Source organism: Pagrus major, chromosome 24 (assembly GCF_040436345.1).
Source record: "Pagrus major chromosome 24, Pma_NU_1.0".
In the NCBI taxonomy this organism is placed as follows: Eukaryota; Metazoa; Chordata; class Actinopteri; order Spariformes; family Sparidae; genus Pagrus; species Pagrus major.
The window spans coordinates 21,673,344-21,694,576 of record NC_133238.1 but is presented as its reverse complement, the minus strand read 5'-3'; the positions used below and the strand labels follow the sequence as shown (position 1 = coordinate 21,694,576).

Genomic DNA, 21,233 nt, shown 5'->3' with positions numbered 1-21,233 from the left:
AAATGTTTTTTGTTGCTTCAGACTGATGAAATTGACTAATATGTTGTTTTTAACTAAAGGACTGAAACACCTGTCATGTGTCAAGATAACGAGCAGTTAAGGAAACGGACGTCACCTAACAGAAGTGAAGGATCATCCTCCACTCAGCGACAACTATTTGGTGACACAAAACAACCCACAAGACTGTAGTGGCAGAACGAAAACTGCCCTAAAATATGATGACATTTGTGAAACAACTGTGTAAGATCAATGCAACATTTGGCATGCTGACTTCACTTCTCTGTGTCATGTGACAAGTATTTTGTAACTTTGTATCTTTAATATGATTTTTTACATTAGTTCACTGTTGCATCCAGATGAAGAATTTTCATCCTGTATTTTTTAGGGATGATTTTCAGCCGATACAATAACAGATGATTGCCTGACTCTCATGTCTGTGTAGTGTAAGAAAGGCTAAGATGGTTTACTTGACATGTCACAGCAATGATGAGACTTTTTCCCTGCGTGTTGTGTTCTTGTAATGAAAACGTCCACACCAGTGACGACGTGAAGCCAATTGTGATGCACTTAACTCCTCATGGACCCTCATGTATTCATAGTCAGCGTGTTCATTTAACACTTGTTCAGAGAGACTGATAAGCGAAGAAACGAGCTGATAAGGCTGCGAACGTCTTCTAGAAACAGAACAAGGGACCACCTGAAAGCATCGTCTTCAACAGGAAGGTGTCAAAAGTGTTTCTCAGAAGTGTAAATTACAAATGTAAATATGTAAATATATAATATATAAATATAAAACGTAAAAATATTTGATGAAAGTTGTTGGAGATAAAATTGTCATGACATTTTGAATAAAAATGTGCTCCATGGTCTGATCTCAGTGGTCATTAGATTCATCATGTCATGAATTAATGTGTAACTGAGTTTATCCTGAAACGTTCAGTGTCACAAGTGATGTTTGGACATTTCTAATTAATTATTAGTCTTCTAGTTCAACTTATTATAATGAAAGGAACAATGTGTAGATGTAGTTCAGATCTACAGAAGAAGAGTTGAGGCTGGTTTGAGGGATGAAGGACTGAACATGTCCAGTTACAAGTTGTTGACTTTTTAATATGCCTTTCTTTCATTTCATTTACTTCTCCCTGATTGGTTCAGATGTACCACGTGGGGTTGGGTGCACCAGGCGTCACGCGCTGTTTAAATCACATTTTTAACAGTAAATCAGCCATTTCTTATTAAATAACAGTCTTTAGTTATCATTTAAATAATAAAGTAAGCCTGTTTTGGTGAATACTTGTTTATGTGACACCTTCGGGGATCAGTTTACCCGAAAGTTATTTTAGGACACCTGCGTGCGCAGCCTGCAGTGTCAGCTGGGAGATTTGAATGTTGGCGGTTCATTTCAGCAGAGATGGAGCACCGTGCACTCGTTCATCTGTTGTGTGTGTTGGGAGTCTTTCACAGAGGTAAGAGAAAGATGATCCAGTAACGTGTTTCAGACATTTCATACAGGTGTATGTATCTATTGAACTGACAGTACAGCTGAGACTCCTGAATGTTGTTTGTTTACTCCAGTTGCGTCATTACGCGCATTTTACGCGGTTAGTTTTGAATGTACTTTTGCTTTTGATAACGCTTATACATATATTATATAGCCTTATTCATTTTGCAAGGGGAGAAAAACATAATTCATCACTGGGTTATTATTTTTAGTTCATGTTTATCCTTCAAACTCACCACATTCTCACACTTGACCTATAAAATAATAATTCATCCACAAGCACTTGAACAGAGTGTCTTTTTTATTATTCAGAAAGTGAGCTTGAACTGAGAGTGTTAAGATTATTTTTAGAGGTAAAGTAATATTTCCATTAGTTTTCATGTTTGTTTCATGTTTTCCAAAACAATTTTACAAGATGCTCTTTTAATGTCGTACATGCAGGCAGACTTTTGAAACTAAATGTCCTTCTATGATCCTTGTCGTTCAATGGGAATAGTCTATTTCTGGCTTCACATGACTAATAATTCATGTTTTATGTCAAATTTTTAAAGAGGAAACCACAATCATACTAACAGTAATCTGTCTTCTCCTGCAGGTCTGACAGATCTGATACGAACACAGCGGACTGTGACGGCAGCTGCTGGAGAAGAAGCTCGTCTCAGCTGTCAGCTTGTGCAGTTTAAAGATGTTGTTCAGGTCACATGGCAGAAAGTTTTACATGAGCGGGAGGAGACACTTGTTACTTACACCACTACATATGGTGAAAGAGTGAATCCTGACTTTAAAGATAAAGTAGAGTTTGCAGATGCTGGACTGCAGAGCAGCTCCATCATTATCAGAAACGTGACAGAACAAGATGAAGGCTGCTATCACTGTTTGTTCAACGCCGACCCTGAAGGTGCTCTCATTGGTACAACCTGCCTCCAAGTCTACGGTAAGAACCAACCAACTTCACACACAACATGCTGCTGCATTGTGCCTTCATCCTCACCACTAACAACATTTAATTCATGTGATATCTTTTCTGTGCAGAGCTGCATGAACCCGTTCTCCATGTGGGAGACTCAAACTCTGAGGAGACAGTTGTGTCCTGCTCGGCCACAGGTCGACCTGCTCCCACAGTGACATTAACTGTCCTGAGAGACGACGTCCACTTTTCTGGCTACAGCTCTGTCAATGTCTCCAACACCAACGGTACAGTCACTGTCAACACTACAGCTGTGCTGACTGGTCTCCATGACGACAGCACAGAGGTCAGATGTGCAGTGCGAGTGCTCTCTGGTCCTCAGAAAGAGAAGATCATGATGATTCCTGCTGAAGTCAAACAGTCTGCTGATGGTGAGAAACACTTCCACACATACTGATTCATAGAACGATGAGGACTTTAAACTCATGTCTTTGTTTTATTTTATAGGTTTAATGAGGATTCTGGGTCTATATCACTAATTTTCTTTTGTTCTCAAAGGTCCCTCTTGGATTATTATTATTTTAGTGTTCTCTGTAGTGGCCGTTGTTTGTGGTGCATTAATCATCACAGTCCTGCTGATACGAAAACCCTGGAACAGGTAACTTAACTCTGTCTTGTAATACCTGTGACTCACAGCTATTATTTTAATAATTGATCAAGATCATTTCAGACAAAACCTATAAATAAAATAATGTATAAATGTTTGTTCAGCACTGACTTTTCTTCAATTCTTCAGTTGTTCACACAGAGACCCAGAGGAGATCACGACACCACAAAAACCAAACAACAACACTCAAGAGTAAGACAATTCATTTATTAATTTATTGCTTATTTGTGAAAATGATTTAATCTGTCTTCAATGTAGTAATACTAAAGGGAGCAATGGAGGTGTCTGTTTTAGTGCTCAGTTTTCTGACTACTGTTAACTTGCTGGATCAATTTAGAAACTGACGTATGTCTTGTTTTTATCTGAAGGAACAAAACACCTTTAATGCAGAAAGTGAACGAGCTGATGGGACCACGGACGTCTACTGGAAAAAAGAGAAAGACGGACTCCCCAACAGTCTCACCCTCAACAACAGGAACTAACCAACAACTGTCTGGGTAAGACAATTTATACATTTTTACTTTTTACTTTATTTTTTATTGCTTCTTTTCAACATGATTTAGTCTTCACTCTGTTTTGTCTTTCCACAACTAAATTGTGTTTATAAATGAAGCCACTTGTGATGCACTTAACTCTTCATGGACATCATGTATTCATAGTCTCCATGTTCATTCACATAACATTTGTTCAGAGAGATTCAGAAACTGACGTATGTCTTGTTTTTATCTGAAGGAACAAAACACCTTCAATGCAGAAAGAGAACAAGCATTTAAGACAACGGTCTACTGGAAAAAAGAAAGAAAGGGACTCTCCAAAAGTCTTGTCCTCAAAAAGAGCACCTAACCGACAATTGTTTTCACCATAGTCTGTGATTTAGTGACAGAGAATAACCCACAAGACGTTAATGTCAGAATGAAGTCAGATATGGTGACATTTGTGAAATAACTGGTACTGACGGACCAACAGAGAGAACAAGTCTGTCCCAGTTCACCAATAATAAGATTGTACTTAAATCTTTTACATGCCGTGCATTTTTTATAAATCTTTTACATCCTGTGTATTTTTTATAAATCTTTTACATGCTGTGCATTTTTTATAAATCTTTTACATGCTGTGTATTTTTTATAAATCTTTTACATGCCGTGCATTTTTTATAAATCTTTTACATGCTGTGTATTTTTTACATCTACATTAATTGTAGGTCCAGTTTTCATGTAGTTTGTTTCCTCCCTGATCTTTGGTTTGTTCACTTCTCTGTTTATTGTGATTTTAGACACTACAAGTATTTTGTAACATATAATATCTTCACTGCTGCATCCAGATGAAGCATTTGCATCCTCTGCTTTAATGTATTTTTAATTTTTGTATTTTTTTTTTCATTTCCAAACGAAATGTATAAAAATGTGCTGCTGCTTCTTTTTGTATCCTTGAATATAAAGATACAAATAAATGATAATGAATTATGGCCGATCTGAAATTACACGACTGTCAATACTGAATGTAAATAATAAACAAAGAATATTATTAATGTGTGAATGACTCATCTCAAAAATCAATGTTTGTTTGTGCATATCATTAGATTAGTAATGGAAATTTATCAGCATTTTTTGTAGCAAAGATTGACTGAAAATCTTAAAACTGGATTTTATATGTCTGGAAAAGGCTTTATTTTTCTATAACAACAACAATAAAACAAATCAATATTTGTGTTCTTTGCAATCAGAGATAAACTAGTTCATCACCATGTGCTTCTCCCTGATTGGTCCGGATGTACCACTGTGGTGGGGTTGGGTGCACCAGGCGTCACGCGCTGTTTAAATCACATTTTTCACAGTAAATCAGCCATTTCTTATTAAATAACGGTGTTTAGTTATCATTTAAATAATAAGATAAGCCTACATGCTTGTTTCTTGGGTCTGGTTGCTTCATGTTTTGGCGAATACGTGTTTATGTGACTCCCTCGGGGATCAGCTTACCTGGAAGTCACCTTTGGACACCTGCGTGCGCAGCCTGCAGTATTGGCGGTTCACACAGTCTGCAGCAGAGATGGAGCACCGTGCACTCGTTCATCTGTTGTGTGTGTTGGGAGTCTTTCACAAAGGTAAGAGAAAGATGATCCAGTAACGTGTTTCAGACATTTCATACAGGTGTATGTATCTATTGAACTGACAGTACAGCTGTGACTCCTGAATGTTGTTTGTTTACTCCAGCTGCGTAATTGCGCGCATTTTACGCGGGAGAATCTAAGCGGTTAGTTTTGAATGTTGATAACGTTTATATTTATATTATATGGCCTAATTTAGTTTGCAAAGAAAATAAATCAAAATTCATCACTGGGTTATTATTTTTAGTTCATGTTTATCCTTCAAACTCACCACATTTTCACTCTTGACCTATAAAAAATAATTCATCCACAAGCACTTGAACACAGTGTCTTTTTTATTTATCAGATTATTTGTTAAGAGTACATTCCAGAAAGTGAGCTTGAACTGAGCGTTAAGATTATATTTTATTATTTATAAAAGGTAAAATGATATTTCCATTTCCCCTTGAGCACACGACTCTTCTCATCTCTCTATCATCTCTACATCACCATTTCTCCCATACCGCCAATAAAAAAGACAGTGGTGCTGCAAAATCGGATGGCTCTTGACCTCCTTGCAGCACAGGGAGGGACCTGTAAGGTTATCGGTACTGAATGTTGCTCCTATATCTCTGATGCCACCACTGACGTGATGAACATGATCCATGATACAGCACATGGTGTAAAAGAACTGCATGACATCCACGGATTTAATTATGGTGACTTTATAAGTTTATTTGGATCTTGGGGAGCGGGTGTAGTAAAACTCTTAACCACCCTCGTAGTCACTCTAATTACAATCTTAATCTTAGGATCTTGCCTGGTAGCCACTGTGAAGCTGTTTCTCCGGCGTGTGAGATATGATCATGATCGTTAGTCCCCTGTGGAATGGGTTCCCCCAGGTTGTCCAACTGATGAGGGGTTAACTGATAACGAAGACGTAAGGTGTGGTTAGTTGAATGACACACGGAGCCTAATAAAAGTCATTGGTATCATTCCAGCTTTTATGTCAAGACTTCTGCAAATGATACACCTGAGCATCCTCGCTCATGGCTCCTTTGGCGAACCTCCTCTGCCCTCGCTCCTCTCTCCTCAGCATTTTAAGGTGTTCCTTCAAAATGGCGCACTGAGATTGATTTCCTGGTCACAGGCAGGAGGAGAGAGGAGAAGAGGTTGCACAAAATAGAGAAAATGAGAAGGGTCCATTTTGTAAAATGCCTGTTGGAGGCGTGGACTCCTCTGACCTCGTGTCTGCCTCCTCTGCTTACATCTCGTGGGAGGGATTAAGAATTGAAGATGTGCAAACTAAGAAATGAGAGAAGGGGAGACAGTTTGAAGCCTCACCTGTGAAACTATCTTTTCCTGCAGGTCTGACAGCTCTGATCCAAACAGAGCAGGATGTGGTTGCAGCTGTTGGAGACGAGGCTTGTTTAAGCTGCCAGCTGCTGCAGTCTAAAGAAGTTCTCCAGGTCACGTGGCAGAAAGTTTTACCTGAGGGGGAGGAGAATATTGCTTCCTACAACAAGTACTTTGGACGAAGGGTGAATGCAGATTTTCAAGGAAAAGTGGAGATTAAAGACAATGGACTGCAGAACTGCTCCATAGTTATCAAGAACACAACAGAACAAGATGAAGGCTGCTATCGCTGTTTGTTCAACGCCTACCCTGAAGGTGCTGTCTCTGGTTCAACCTGCCTCCAAGTCTACGGTAAGAACCTTTATACTTACATAACAAAATGCATAGAAGTGAATCACCTTTGCTCACCATGAAAATGTAATTACTCTAATCTCATTTTGCTCAATATGCCTCTGCAGAGCTGCATGAACCCGTTCTCCATGTGGGAGACTCAAACTCTGAGGAGACAGTTGTGTCCTGCTCGGCCACAGGTCGACCTGCTCCCACAGTGACATTAACTGTCCTGAGAGACAACGTCCACTTTTCTGACCCTGTCAATGTCTCCAACACCAACGGTACAGTCACTGTCACCTCTACAGCTGTGCTGACTGGTCTCCATGACGACAGCACAGAGGTCAGATGTGCAGTGCGAGTGCTCTCTGGTCCTCAGAAAGAGAAGATCATGATGATTCCTGCTGAAGTCAAACAGTCTGCTGAGGGTGAGAAACACTTCCACACATACTGATTCATAGAACGATGAGGACTTTAAACTCATGTCTTTATTTTATCTGACAGCTTTCAGGGAGGATTCTGGGAGCGAGATCACAGCTGACACCACGATCATTACATTGTCTGTGGTACTGCCCATTTGTTGTGTTGCAGCAGCCGTCACAGTCCTGCTGATATGCAAACCCTGGAACAGGTCATTTCTGTCTTGTTGTAATACCTGTGACTCACAGTTATTATTTTAATAATTGATCGAGATCAGTCAGAAATTGATAAATGTTTGTTCTGCGCTGACTTTTCTTCAATTCTTCAGTTCGTCACACAGAGACCCAGAGGAGATCAAGACACCACAAAAACCAAACAACAACACTCAAGAGTAAGACAATTAGTTTATTAATTAATTGCTTATTTGTGAAATGATTTAATCTGTCTTCACTCCGTCCAAAACAGCTTCACCAAAAAACCCTAAACACTGGTTGACTGTTTAAAACGACTGATGTGTACGTTTGTGGCGCCCTCTAGTGGCCATAGTAATAATAAAGGGAGCAATGGAGGGAGTCGGGTGACTAAGTATAGTTTTTCTGCGTACATTTCTAATTTTATGTATTTTAACCCAAACGGGGATCTTCTCCTAAACCTCAACAAACTGTGACCATTTCAAGTTAACTATGCACTTGATCTATGATCTTCTCTTAAACCTTGTCAAGTAGTTTCGTTCCATGAACGTCTCACAACATTAACCATGTAATGTAGTTAACTGACATCATGTTGTTTTGGGAGCAAACAACCTATTGTGTCTTTTAGGTATGAAGACGTGTTTTTCTGTCTGTTTTAGTGCTCACTTTTCTGACTACTGTTAACATGATGGAGTAATTTAGAAACTATGTCTTGTTTTTATCTGAAGGAACAAAACACCTTTAATCCAGAAAGTGAACGAGCTGATGAGATCATGTACGTCTACTGGAAAAAAGAGAAAGACGGACTCCCCAACAGTCTCATCCTCAACAACAGGAACTAACCAACAACTGTCTGGGTAAGACAATTTATACATTTTTACTTGTACACATTTATTTTTTATTGCTTCTTTTCAACATGATTTAGTTTCACTCTGTTTTGTCTTTCCACAACTAAATTGTGTTTATAAATGAAGCCACTTGTGATGCACTTAACTCTTCATGGACCATCATGTATTCATAGTCTCCATGTTCATTCACATAACATTTGTTCAGAGAGATTCAGAAACTGACGTATGTCTTGTTTTTATCTGAAGGATCAAAACACCTTCAATGAAGGAAGACAACGAGAAGGTAAGACTACGGATGTCTACTGGAAACAAGAAAAAAACCGACTCCCTAAAAGTCTTGGACTCAAAAAGAGAACTTAAACGACAGTTGTTTTCACCATAGTCTGTGATTTAGTGACAGGGAATAACCCACAAGACGTTAATGTCAGAATGAAGTCAGATATGGTGACATTTGTGAAACAACTGGTACTGACGGACCCGTTTAAGATCCATCCTACACTACAACAGAGAGAACGTGTCTGTCCCAGTTCATAAATAATAATTTTTTATAAATCTTTTACATGATGTGTATTTTTTACATCTACATTAAATGTCCAGTTTTCATGTAATTCATTTCCTCCCTGATCTTTGGTTTTGTTAATCACTTCTGTTTATTGTGACTTCAGACACTACAAGTATTTTGTAACATATAATATCTTCACTGCTGCATCCAGATGAAGCATTTGCATCCTGTGCTTTAATGTATTTGTTAATTATTTTTTTAATTTCCAGATGAAATGTATAAAAATGTGCCGCTGCTTCTTTTCGTATCCTTGAATATAAAGATACAAATAAATGACAATGAATTCTGGCAGATCTGAAATTAGACTACTGTCAATACTGAATGTAAATAATAATCAAGCAATATTAATAACGTGTGAATGACTCATCTCAAAAATCGATGTTTATATTGTATGTTGTCGTCTAATGAGCTAAATTATGGCTTAAGGTTGCAATTGTGGGCAAATCAAATGTGCATATCATTAGATTAGTAATGGAAATTTAACAAAATCAATGTTTTGTGTACCAAATATTGACTGAAAATCTTAAAACTCTGGATTTTATGTCTGGAAAAGGCTTTATGTTTCTATGTGGCAGGTAACTACATGTGATATTTGTATTTCTTACATGTATTTTAATAAAATGCTTGAAGAATCTATCTATATGTATATGTGTGTGTGTATGTGTATATATATACACGGATGTGCTTTTTGGTGTATTAAACTGACTAACTACTTTTAAGATGATTTTAAATTCCATCAAATATTATAGTTTGAGTTTGATTTCCTTTCTACTGAGTATAAAACTTCATTTTCTTCTACTTTACACTTCTACTCAACTACATTTTACAAAAAATATATACTACATTATACTCCACTATGTTTATCTGGATTTAAAGATAAAAAACAACAACATAAAAACAAAAAGTGCAATATGAAAAATTTTATTGAGAAACATTTTTAAAAACAACACATCTGGACCAATCAGGGAGAAGTACAAGGACATTTGATTTGAAATACAACGTATAGATCTCTTTCCATGTGTTTATTCATTTCTTCGCAGCTCCAGGAAAATCATCAGTAGCCATCGCAAGTGCTCCGTTACAACTAAACAACAAGACAACCCACAATGCCTCTCTGCACACACACAAAAAAACAACAAGTCACATTGTATGTATGACATACAAAATAGGTGGATAAAATAAATTGGTCTTAATCATATGATATGGGAGCATATTATTACAACAAATTAGATAATACAACTTAAACTATAAGAGGAGAACGCATAATGTAACGTAATACGTAATTTAAAGTAATAAAAAGTAATATTTATACCTGACAGGTGACAGATGAGAAACTGACATGATCTGATATCATTAGGTGGATCGATGTTCCTGGATTTAAAGACTGAAAACCAGTCATGTAATGTAACTAAGTACATTTACTCAAATGCTGTACTTAAGTACAATGTTGAGGTATTTGTACTTTACTCAAGTATTTCCATTTTTTGCTACTGCAGACTTCAACTACTCTACACATTGGGTATTAGATATCCTACTTTTTACTCCACTACATTATTTGATAGCTTTAGTTACTCTTTACTTTGCAGATTACATGCTGCATCAGAACCAAATGGAACATTTTAAATTCATGGTTCTGATAATCATGCTGAATATCAGCTCCAGGTTTATAACCGTCGACCCACAGTTTACATATACAAACATTTAAATATACATATTATTTACTTTTACTTGTACTTTTGATACTTAAGCTCATTTAATATCTTTTACTCAAGTTTGATTTTTGGGTAATTTTGCTGAAAAGTCAACAACTAGTAACTGGACGTGTTCAGTCCTTCATCCCTCAAACCAGCCTCAACTCTTCTTCTGTAAATGTGAGAGAATCAGCACCTCCAGTGGACATTTTGTGTTACTGCAGCACATGTTCAACACTGCTGGGATGACATCAAGTTATTATTACACGCTATATAAATATTTTTAAATTAAGATTATATTGGCCCCAGGGTTGTCGATCCACCGGGAAAACTTTTATCACATATTTACATTTGTAATTTACACTTCTGAGAAACACTTTTGACACCTTCCTGTTGAAGACGATGCTTTCAGGTGGTCGCTTGTTCTATTTTCTATTAGACATCAGCAGCATTATCAGCTTGTTCTCTTCCTGCATTAAAGCTGTTTTGATCCTTCAAATAAAAACATTGTTCAGTTTCTACATACGTTTCTCCAGCAAGTGAACAGTAGTAGTTATAAAAGTGAGCGCTAAAACAGACGGAAAAACACGTCTTCATACCTAAAATAAAGCAAGACATCAGTCACTTTCTAAATCTCTCTGAACAAATGTTAAATGAACATGGAGTCTTTCACAAATGTCACCATATTTTAGGGCAGTTTTCGTTCAGCCACTACAGTCTTATGGTTTGTTTTGTGTCAGCAGGTAGTTGTCTCTGAGTGTCGGTCGATGCTTTTGTGCAGTCACTTCCTTCACTTTTCTCAGATGTCGTCCGTTGTCTTAACTGCTCGTTTTCTTGACCCATGAAAGATGTTTCAGTAAGAAATCAAGAAGTGATCTTACTCTTGAGTGTGTTCAGTTGTTTCTTGTGGCGTGTTGTTCTCCTCAGAGTCTCCGTTTTCAGACTATTTCTCGGCGTTGTCTGAAAAGATTGAATCAATCATTACCAAATTAAATGAGACAAATGATGAGCTGAAAGTTAAGAATTACCTGTTCCTATCTTTTCGTTTACGCAGGACTGTGATGACTGTGATGACTGTGATGACTGCTGCAACACAACATAAGGACAGTACCACGGACAATGTAGTGATCTTGGTGTCAGCTGTGATCTCGCTCCCAGAATCCTCACTGAAAGCTGTCAGATAAAATAAAGACATGAGTTTAAAGTCCTCATCGTTCTATGAATCAGTATGTGTGGAAGTGTTTCTCACCATCAGCAGACTGTTTGACTTCAGCAGGAATCATCATGATCTTCTCTTTCTGAGGACCAGAGAGCACTCGCACTGCACATCTGACCTCTGTGCTGTCGTCATGGAGACCAGTCAGCACAGCTGTAGAGGTGACAGTGACTGTACCGTTGGTGTTGGTGACATTGACAGGGTCAGAAAAGTGGACGTTGTCTCTCAGGACAGTTAATGTCACTGTGGGAGCAGGTCGACCTGTGGCCGAGCAGGACACAACTGTCTCCTCAGAGTTTGAGTCTCCCACATGGAGAACGGGTTCATGCAGCTCTGCACAGAAAAGATATTAAAAATATCACATTCATGATGTCGTAGCAAAGACATCAACATTAATACTCTGTCTGGTATGTTAGTTTGTGTGGGGAGGTGAACAACATGAGCAGTGACACTGATTAACATTGTAATTCACTAGATGTAGTGTTCTTTGTAATGTACAGCAGAAATGACTTTGCTTTACCAAAGAGTTGGAGGCAGGTTGTAGCGTTTAGATCATCACCAGGATCAATTTTAAACAAGCAGCAATAGCAGCCTTCATCTTGTTCTGTCATGTTTTTGATAATGATGGAGCTGTTCTGCAGTCCAGCATCTGCAAACTCTACTTTATCTCTGAAGTCAGGATTCACATCTTGACCGTAATCTTTGTGGTAAGAGATAAGAATATCCATCCCGTTGGGTAAAATCTTCAACCAGATGTCTTTAAAAACTTTTTTAGATTGCATCAGCTCACAGTTTAAGAGGGCTTCATCTCCTACAGCTGCCATCACAGTCCGCTGTGTTCGTATCAGATCTGTCAGACCTGCAGGAAGAGAAAGTTTCAGAGGTGAGGCCTCCAACAATGTATGTGACACTTGAGGGGCTCTTATGAGATGTTGGCTTATGAATATGAGTAATAACTTAAAAGACAATTTGTGCACTGAGCAATGTTATTCCTGCCCTCCATTGTTTTCATTTATCAACTATTTGACCTTCTCTTTTTCAAGATCCTCAGCTTTGTAGTAGGCTACAAATAGACTATTGAGCCCCGAGTCATATCACCCACCGTTTGTTTTTCGTAATGACTAAGTTGTGAAATTACGCAGTGCAGTGTATTAGTCGGGCTTTTTGTCTTAGATTTGGACAGAATAAATCAAAATGCCCACGTTGGGGCTCATGCGCAACATAAAAAGGAAAACACAGACCAAAAACGACAAAAAAGTTTACTATATAAATACGATATAACGATATATACTATAGACAAGGAATTGATAGATTTTACGTCATATTGTTTACTAATTAATGCATGGGGCGGTGACAAAAAGCTGCAGTCAAGTCGGACAGTTTCCAGCCGCCGTCAAAGAAAATACAGGAAGTCACAGAAATATTTACATCCTGTTAGATCCACCTGTAGGCTACCTGTAGTTTGCAGAACACGTTCGGAGAGCTATGGCTGAAGAAATTGCGTATGCACTGTCATTTATAAATCATACAATCCCTAAATTTAAGAAACTGAACTACTGAATTAACAGTCCAAACGTTCTCACAGCTATATAGGCTACACATGGGGAGGACGAGCAGCAAAGGTTTCTTATAATCTTTATTGATGTATTTATATTTGTAATTATATACAGTATATGTTGGAATATGTGTGTATCTGGCATTGTATTCTATCCTTTGTTCTTTTTGTCTGCCTTGTAAAGCACTAATTGCTCATTTTGATAAGTGTTATATGTGTATAAATAACCTTTATTATTATTATTATTATTATTATTATCAACCACACAAAATATGTTTGTTAAAAGATTAAACCTTCATTGCACAACATGAGATTCATATAATCTAGCATTAAATATAACAATTACACAGAAAAATTAGGATTTTCGACAAAACGTAGTGTTTGTAGTCCTAACTAAGAGCCAATCAGCTCATTGAGTGGGTTGTTCCGCTGCTGCGATACGTCGACGTCGCCGCCAAATTGGAGGAGGCAGATCTGCCCCGTGAACTGATACAAGTGAATGGAGTGAACTTTACAAAGCTCCTTCTACAAAGTGCTGTAAGTTAATGTCTCATTTACACATTCACACATGTACGAATATATTCAGGAAACAGACAGGAACCAAAAACAACGTCTGTACCGTTCTCTGATGATTATAAATGTTAACTACTCCTCATATGTTCAGTTTACAGGTGGCACCAAACCACCGGATGTATTTTTATAATGTTTTTATGTGTTTACAGCTGTGTTTACAGCTTTGTAACTCTGCTACTGTGATGATACGTGACGGTTAAATATTGAATCTGTGTCTATAATTACCAGATCCTGACACGTAAATGTGATGTCTGTTGGAATAAAAAGCACCAACGTCGTTTTTACACAGTGATTTCTGATAATCTAAGTAATAAAATTAACAATCATGGAGACAAATAATTAAAAAGTCCGCAAATCAAGATAAGAAACTGCAACTGGCAGTGAGCCTGCTTTCTTTTCTTTTAGCAGTGAAGTGATAAACTCCATGACAACATTATAAAATATGATATTGTATAAAATAATATTACATGGTAAAAAAAAAAAAGTAAAGTTGCAGTAGGCTACTTTTATAAATATGCACTATATATATAGTTTGTATTATTATAATTATTATTATCATTATTAATATTATTATTGTTGTTATTACTATTTTTCTGCATATTCTTGACTTTGAATGGGAGCAGCTGTAACGCAAGCAATTTCCCGTCGGGGATTAATGAAGTATTTCTGATTCTGATTAATATATTATGCAGTCAGTTGTCCATATTTAAGTTGACAGTATGGTAGACAGACATCACATTTACGTGTCAGGATCTGGTAATTATAGACACAGATTCAATATTTAACCGTCATGTATCATCACAGTAGCAGAGTTACAAACATTGGCAGCTGTAAACACATAAAAACATTATAAAAATACATCCGGTGGTTTGGTGCCACCTGTAAACTGAACATATGAGGAGTAGTTAACGTTTATAATCATCAGAGGACGTTACAGACGTTGTTTTTGGTTCCTGTCTGTTTCCTGAATATATTCGTACGTGTGTGAATGTGTAAATGAGAGGCATTAACTTACAGCACTTTGTAGAAGGAGCTTTTTAAAGTTCACTCCATTCACTTGTATCAGTTCACGGGGCAGATCTGCCTCCTCCAATTTGGCGGCGACGTCGACGTATCGCAGCAGAGGAACAACCCACTCAGTGAGGCGTCTATAGGCTCGTTCGAGATGAGCCAGGCCTGCGCAGAATCGATCACCGGCGACATAAATACATCAATAAATAAAGATGATAAGAAACCTTTGCTGCTTGTCCCCCCCATGTGTAGCCTATATCATTGTAAGCAAAATGCAATGGTACTTTAGGAATTAAAACGCTGCGTAATGGCGCAGTCACAGCTTAACTTTCAATTTAAGAGCAATGACACAAACTTATAAAAAAGTTTGAATCACACATTACTTCATAATCTTTTGCTCACCTTTCTGAAAGAGTCCCGACGTATAAAAGAAAAGTAGCAGTGCACTGAGGTCCATCTCGGTCCGACTGGTCAGGTTTTTAAAAAAGTGCCAAGAAGGGTGTGACAATTCAGTTGGAGTTCATTTCAACTGGTGATGGTCCAGGTGGGCTTGAGGATTGGGCCGACAATCCCGTCTCGAGAGGGGTCCTTGGTCCGGTCCACTATACAGGAATAACATCCGATTTCTAACGGGACCTGAGGACCACTTCCGCATCCTCCTTCTTCTTCTCTAATTTAATGGCGGATCGCAAACCAATGTGTAAAGGTGCTGCCACCGACTGTACCGGAGCGTGTATCCTCAGGGCTTCATGTACTTTAAGTTACATTCTGCATGGTACAAGTACATGGTTGAAATTTTTAGTAGGTTTTTTTTTTCAGTGATCTGTGTAAGAAATCTCACGTAACATCTGTCCTCAGGGACTGAACCAGCTGCTGCAACAGTGTTGGGTGCACATCTGGATGTAGAGGAGTCAGGTTGGCAGCCTGGCTTCAGTCGTCCCTCTCGATGAACATGAAACTTTCCACATAAGGGAAAGTAACTAAGTACTTAAAGGTACAATATGTAAGACTTGTCACCTGTCTTATTCATAATCAAAGCTAATAGGGAGCAGCGTATCACCAGAGTGACCGCTGACTTCTATAAACTATAGCTGCCATTAACTAGTTAGCTCAGTTAGCCATGCAGCTAGTGGTTGTATTAGCTGACTCTGCCTGGACTGGGAGTTGGAGCACAAGAGCAGTGTTGGTGTTGTTTGCCATCAGACTGTCACCTCTTGAGGTACAAACTGGCTCGGGGCTAACTAGTTAGCAGGTTAACTTCAATATCATCAAAACTGTTTGTTTCTTTAATGTTCTGTTGATAATTTCAGTCAACTTTTGTGTGTTTAAGACTAAAATTCTGACAAGTTGCAGCGTTAAGAACAATTTCGAGGTACTTGTAGACGCGTGCAGGTGTGGTTTCACTTTAAAAGCTGACTGATTGAATCTGACTCGTCGAGGCCATGAGAACAGCCCTCTGTCAGACATCAGTGATGTTTTTGTAGCCAGAAAAAGTGATTTAACTGCTGCCCAACAGGAGCAGGCTGTTAACTAAGTAACTAACTAAGTACATCTACTCAACTGCTGTACTAGTACAAAGTTGAGGTACTTGTTCTTTACTCAAGTATTTCCATGTTCTGCTACTGCAGACTTCAACTACTCTACACATTGGGTATTAGATATCCTACTTTTTACTCCACTACATTATTTGATAGCTTTAGTTACTCTTTACTTTGCAGATTACATGCTGCATCACAGCCAAGTGAAACATTTTTAAATTCATGGTTCTGATAATCATGCTGAATATCAGCTCCAGGTTTATAACCGTCGACCCATAGTTTACATATACAAACATTTAAATATACGTATCATTTACTTTTACTTGTACTTTTGATACTTAAGCTCATTTCACATTCACTTAATATCTTTTATTCAAGTTTGATTTTTGGGTTCTTTTGCTGAAAAGTCAACAACTAGTAACTGGACGTGTTCAGTCCTTCATCCCTCAAACCAGCCTCAACTCTTCTTCTGTAAATCTGAGAGAAGCAGCACCTCCAGTGGACATTTTGTGTTACTGCAGCACATGTTCAACACACTGCTGGGATTACATCAAGTTACTATTACATGCTATATAAATATTTTTAAATTAAGATTATATCGATCCACCGGGAAAACTTTTATCACATATTTACATTTGTAATTTACACTTCTGAGAAACACTTTTGACACCTTCCTGTTGAAGACGATGCTTTCAGGTGGTCGCTTGTTCTGTTTTCTAGTAGACATCAGCAGCCTCATCAGCTCGTTCTCTTCCTGCATTAAAGCTGTTTTGATCCTTCAAATAAAAACATTGTTCAGTTTCTACATACGTTTCTCCACCAAGTGAACAGTAGTAGTTATAAAAGTGAGCGCTAAAACAGACGGAAAAACACGTCTTCATACCTAAAACAAAGCAAGACATCAGTCACTTTCTAAATCTCTCTGAACAAATGTTAAATGAACATGGAGTCTTTCACAAATGTCACCATATTTTAGGGCAGTTTTTGTTCTGCCACTACAGTCTTATGGGTTGTTTTGTGTCACCAGGTAGTTGTCGCTGAGTGTCGGTCGATGCTTTTGTGCAGTCACTTCCTTCACTCTTCTCAGGTGTCGTCCCTTTCCTTAACTGCCTCTTATCTTGACGCACGAAAGGTGTTTCAGTCCTTTAGTTAAAAACAACATATTAGTAATTTCATTAGTCTGAAGCAACAAAAAACATTTACAAGTGAGAAATGAAGAAATGATCTTACTTTTGAGTGTGTTCAGTTGTTACTTGTGGTGTGCTGATCTCCTCAGAGTCTCTTTGTCTCAGACTGAAGGATGAGTGTTGTCTGAAAAGATCGAATCAATCATTACCAAATTAAATGAGACAAATGATGAGCTGAAAGTTAAGAATTACCTGTTCCTATGTTTCCGTATCAGCAGGACTGTGATGACTGTGATGACTGCTGCAACACAACAAAGTACAAAGACATGAGTTTAAAGTCCTCATCGTTCTATGAATCAGTATGTGTGGAAGTGTTTCTCACCATCAGCAGACTGTTTGACTTCAGCAGGAATCATCATGATCTTCTCTTTCTGAGGACCAGAGAGCACTCGCACTGCACATCTGACCTCTGTGCTGTCGTCATGGAGACCAGTCAGCACAGCTGTAGAGGTGACAGTGACTGTACCGTTGGTGTTGGAAACATTGACAGGGTCAGAAAAGTGGACGTTGTCTCTCAGGACAGTTAATGTCACTGTGGGAGCAGGTCGACCTGTGGCCGAGCAGGACACAACTGTCTCCTCAGAGTTTGAGTCTCCCACATGGAGAACGGGTTCATGCAGCTCTGCACAGAAAAGATATCACATGAATTAAATGTTGTTAGTGGTGAGGATGAAGGCACAATGCAGCAGCATGTTGTGTGTGAAGTTGGTTGGTTCTTACCGTAGACTTGGAGGCAGGTTGTACCAATGAGAGCACCTTCAGGGTCGGCGTTGAACAAACAGTGATAGCAGCCTTCATCTTGTTCTGTCATGTTTCTGATAATGATGGAGCTGCTCTGCAGTCCAGCATCTGCAAACTCTACTTTATCTTTAAAGTACCTTAAAGACCTTAACAACATCTTTAGATTGCAGCAGCTCACAGTTTAAGAGGGCTTCATCTCCTACAGCTGCCGTCACAGTCCGCTGTGTTCGTATCAGATCTGTCAGACCTGCAGGAAGAGAAAGTTTCAGAGGCTTCCAACAATGTATGTGACACTTGAGGGGCTCCTGGCCAGAGTGAAAAAACCCTCTAAAACCTAAAACCTGTAACAACGAGTCCCAGCCGACGTGTGATTGAGCTCTGAGAAAGAAGCTTTTAATTTTGTGAGCAGGTGTGGTTGAACCCTTTGCTTTGCTGTGATTGGTTGATTAAAAAAGAAATTAAAGTGCACTTTGTGATAATGGGCATAGACCAACAGTGAAACATCTTTTCATTGAAGCACTTTCAGGGCTTTGAACTGCACTGTGACTTTTATATTCTTGTCTCTTTTAAATCTGTTCTATTTCAGCTTACTTTCCTGTTTCTTAACTTGTTTTAATGTTTTGTTTCTTGATGTCTTCCTTCTTGTTTTTAATGTATTTTAAATGCAATTTTTAATTTCTTTTAATGTAATTTTTATGCCTCTGTAAAGCACTTTGAGTTGCCTTGTGCTCTGCAAATAAACCTGCTTTGCTTTCCCACTGGGTCTGGGATGTGTCTGTCTCTTATGAGCAGGGACGTGCACATGATTATAGAGGGGCAGGGGCTCAAAGTCAGAAAAGGGCAGTATGTGCGGCAATTTTTTTTTCAGGCCTTAGTAACACAATATGTAGATTAATGTAAAATTAATAAACCAAGTGCTTATAGAAAGCTAACTACTTAGCTGTGTATCCTGTGTAGCTGTGAGTGATGTGCAATTGCCATTTTCTTTTGTGTCAACAAATTATTGTCAACATGAGTTTATTCACATTATCATAATACTAAGGTTTGGAAGACATGCAATTCAGCTGCAATTCTAAAAAGCAAAAAACACTGGTTTATTAATCATTTATTGCATTATTATTATTATTATTATTATTATTATTTTATTAGCCAACAGTAGTCTCATAATTCACTACTAGTAGTAGTAGTTGTACTTGCACATCTAAAAATGTGACAAAACCAAGAATTTACTACTGTGACTGCTACTGTGAATGTTAGCAGGAACAGCAATGTTTACAACAGCAAAGTCACAATAAACTCAATATCTGGAAGAAGTTTAAGATTTGTTGCAAGAAAACAGCCTACACAGACAGCTGTCATACTAGATTATTCTTAACTCAAATTAACAAGCAGTTAGCTTAACAAGCACAAATGGGCACTTTTCTGAAATATGACTCATATTTAAGCACGTTGAATAAGTGGAAGGCGACTTGTTAGCCCCCACAAGGAAGTTATGTTAATGGATTTATAACTCACAAAGGTTCAAGTCGCTCCACCGTCACGTCTCATCTATGTACGTGGTGGAGTTCTCGATGAGGCAGCGGCTTCTCTCTCTCTCAAATTCAAATTTTAAATTCAAAGGAGCTTTATTAGCAGGAAAGTTTCAACAATTTTGCCAAAGCATCAAAACACAATATACAATATTGCCAAAGTAAACAATTACAGAATAAATAATACATATATGATTATTACTATTAATAATAACAATAATAATAATAATAATAATAATAATAATAATAATAAAATTAATAAAGAAAAGAAGAAGAAAGTAAAGTGTGTGTGTGTGCGTATCAGTGTGCAGGTAAGTGGAGGAGATCATGTCAGGTGTTGGCAGCTTCTCTTCTTCTGTGGCAGCACTAACATATTTTGCTGCATCTGCAGCAGCGGCACTTTTCTCTCCCAGTAGATGTTGTATTTTTTCTATGTCTGGGAGTTGAAGTCGAAATTTGGGGTTGTGTGTGTGATTTTGTTGTAGAGTTGTGTTCTGATGTCTGTGTATGTGTCACAGTGCAGCAGGAAGTGCTGCTCTGTCTCCACCTGTCTGTGTGGACAGAGCCGACACAGCCGCTCCTCTCTTGGCAGCCACGTCTGTCTGTGCCGGCCGCTCTCTGAGGCCCAGCTGTGGCTGCTGAGTCTGTACATAGTCAACGTTTTCCTCAGTCTCGGGTCAGTTACAGAGCTCAGAAGATCTGCCGTGGAGTATTGTCTGTTTAGGGCCAAATAGCATTGGAGTTTGCTTTGGGTTTTGGTTGTAGATGTCCAGTAGTTGATGTAATTGTCTTTTTCTTTTGCTATAATTTGGCGGGGCCGGATTGTGTGAGGGCGGTCTTGGTGCCCGGTGCTGTTGGAGCTGAGCCTCTGGACCAGCTGGCTGAGGGGACTCCTGTCTTTGCTCTCCTCTTGGCATTGTAGGGCTTTGTAGTGGTAGGAGCCGGGCTCGCTGGCTTTGAGGTGTTGATAGAATTTTATAGCTCTTTTTTGGATCCAACAGGGGAAATTGGCCTAATTCAGCTCTGCATCCGTTGTTGGGGGTGTTCCTGTGGACTTTGAGGATGCTTTTGCAGATCTCTGTGTGCAGGCTTTCCATTGGGTGTTTGTCCCATTTTTCAAAGTCTTGGTTTATGAGAGGGCCCCACACTTCACTACCATACAATACAATTGGTTCAATTATGGATTGAAATATTTTGATCCAGATTTTGACAGGTATGTCTATGTTTGAGGATTTTTTTATCGTCCAGAAAGCTCTTCTGCCCTTGTCTCGGAGATCTTTAATGGCCAGATTGAAATTTCCCGTTGATGTGATGTTTAGTCCTAAAT

At 38.4% G+C, this 21,233-nt stretch overlaps 4 protein-coding genes and 1 pseudogene across 4 annotated transcripts in view; 3 read left to right on the top strand and 2 right to left on the bottom strand.

Annotated features, from left to right (window-relative positions):
* The window catches only part of LOC140992033 (splicing factor U2AF 35 kDa subunit-like), a 69,214-nt gene that overhangs the window by 10,481 nt on the left and 37,500 nt on the right, over window positions 1-21,233 (top strand). The window contains exon 3 of the mRNA XM_073462250.1: window positions 7,201-7,226. Within this exon, the coding sequence (XP_073318351.1) occupies window positions 7,201-7,226 (26 nt within the window). The remainder of the gene's footprint in view (window positions 1-7,200; window positions 7,227-21,233) is intronic.
* LOC140992029 (OX-2 membrane glycoprotein-like) lies at window positions 1,410-4,168 on the top strand. Its single transcript, XM_073462245.1, has 7 exons — window positions 1,410-1,466; window positions 2,097-2,435; window positions 2,534-2,839; window positions 2,967-3,066; window positions 3,205-3,267; window positions 3,444-3,572; window positions 3,808-4,168. The coding sequence occupies exons 1-7, from the start codon at window positions 1,412-1,414 to the stop codon at window positions 3,938-3,940; spliced, it is 1,125 nt and encodes a 374-aa protein (XP_073318346.1). The 5' UTR covers window positions 1,410-1,411; the 3' UTR covers window positions 3,941-4,168.
* Window positions 5,093-9,501, top strand: LOC140992028 (uncharacterized). The gene is made up of 7 exons (XM_073462244.1): window positions 5,093-5,176; window positions 6,527-6,865; window positions 6,973-7,272; window positions 7,349-7,475; window positions 7,593-7,655; window positions 8,184-8,312; window positions 8,550-9,501. Exons 1-7 carry the CDS (start codon window positions 5,122-5,124, stop codon window positions 8,683-8,685), a joined length of 1,149 nt encoding a protein of 382 aa, XP_073318345.1. The 5' UTR covers window positions 5,093-5,121; the 3' UTR covers window positions 8,686-9,501.
* Window positions 10,534-15,526, bottom strand: LOC141020387 (OX-2 membrane glycoprotein-like). Its single transcript, XM_073495443.1, has 5 exons — window positions 15,314-15,526; window positions 12,293-12,631; window positions 11,806-12,105; window positions 11,585-11,729; window positions 10,534-11,516 (listed from the first exon to the last, which is right to left on the bottom strand). Exons 1-5 carry the CDS (start codon window positions 15,366-15,368, stop codon window positions 11,495-11,497), a joined length of 861 nt encoding a protein of 286 aa, XP_073351544.1. The 5' UTR covers window positions 15,369-15,526; the 3' UTR covers window positions 10,534-11,494.
* LOC140992414 (OX-2 membrane glycoprotein-like) lies at window positions 17,918-19,181 on the bottom strand (annotated as a pseudogene).

What these genes read in the sequence shown, in the direction of transcription:
- LOC140992028 (XM_073462244.1), top strand. Translation starts at nt 5,122, where the DNA reads ATGGAGCACCGTGCACTCGTTCATCTGTTGTGTGTGTTGGGAGTCTTT. An exon ending in AGTCAAACAGTCTGCTGAGG is followed by an intron (nt 7,273 to 7,348) that starts GTGAGAAACACT and finishes TTTATCTGACAG; the next exon opens with CTTTCAGGGAGGATTCTGGG. An exon ending in ATATGCAAACCCTGGAACAG is followed by an intron (nt 7,476 to 7,592) that starts GTCATTTCTGTC and finishes TCAATTCTTCAG; the next exon opens with TTCGTCACACAGAGACCCAG.
- LOC141020387 (XM_073495443.1), bottom strand. Translation starts at nt 15,368, where the DNA reads ATGGACCTCAGTGCACTGCTACTTTTCTTTTATACGTCGGGACTCTTT. An exon ending in AGTCAAACAGTCTGCTGATG is followed by an intron (nt 11,730 to 11,805) that starts GTGAGAAACACT and finishes TTTATCTGACAG; the next exon opens with CTTTCAGTGAGGATTCTGGG. An exon ending in AAACGAAAAGATAGGAACAG is followed by an intron (nt 11,517 to 11,584) that starts GTAATTCTTAAC and finishes CAATCTTTTCAG; the next exon opens with ACAACGCCGAGAAATAGTCT.
- LOC140992029 (XM_073462245.1), top strand. Translation starts at nt 1,412, where the DNA reads ATGGAGCACCGTGCACTCGTTCATCTGTTGTGTGTGTTGGGAGTCTTT. An exon ending in AGTCAAACAGTCTGCTGATG is followed by an intron (nt 2,840 to 2,966) that starts GTGAGAAACACT and finishes TTGTTCTCAAAG; the next exon opens with GTCCCTCTTGGATTATTATT. An exon ending in ATACGAAAACCCTGGAACAG is followed by an intron (nt 3,067 to 3,204) that starts GTAACTTAACTC and finishes TCAATTCTTCAG; the next exon opens with TTGTTCACACAGAGACCCAG.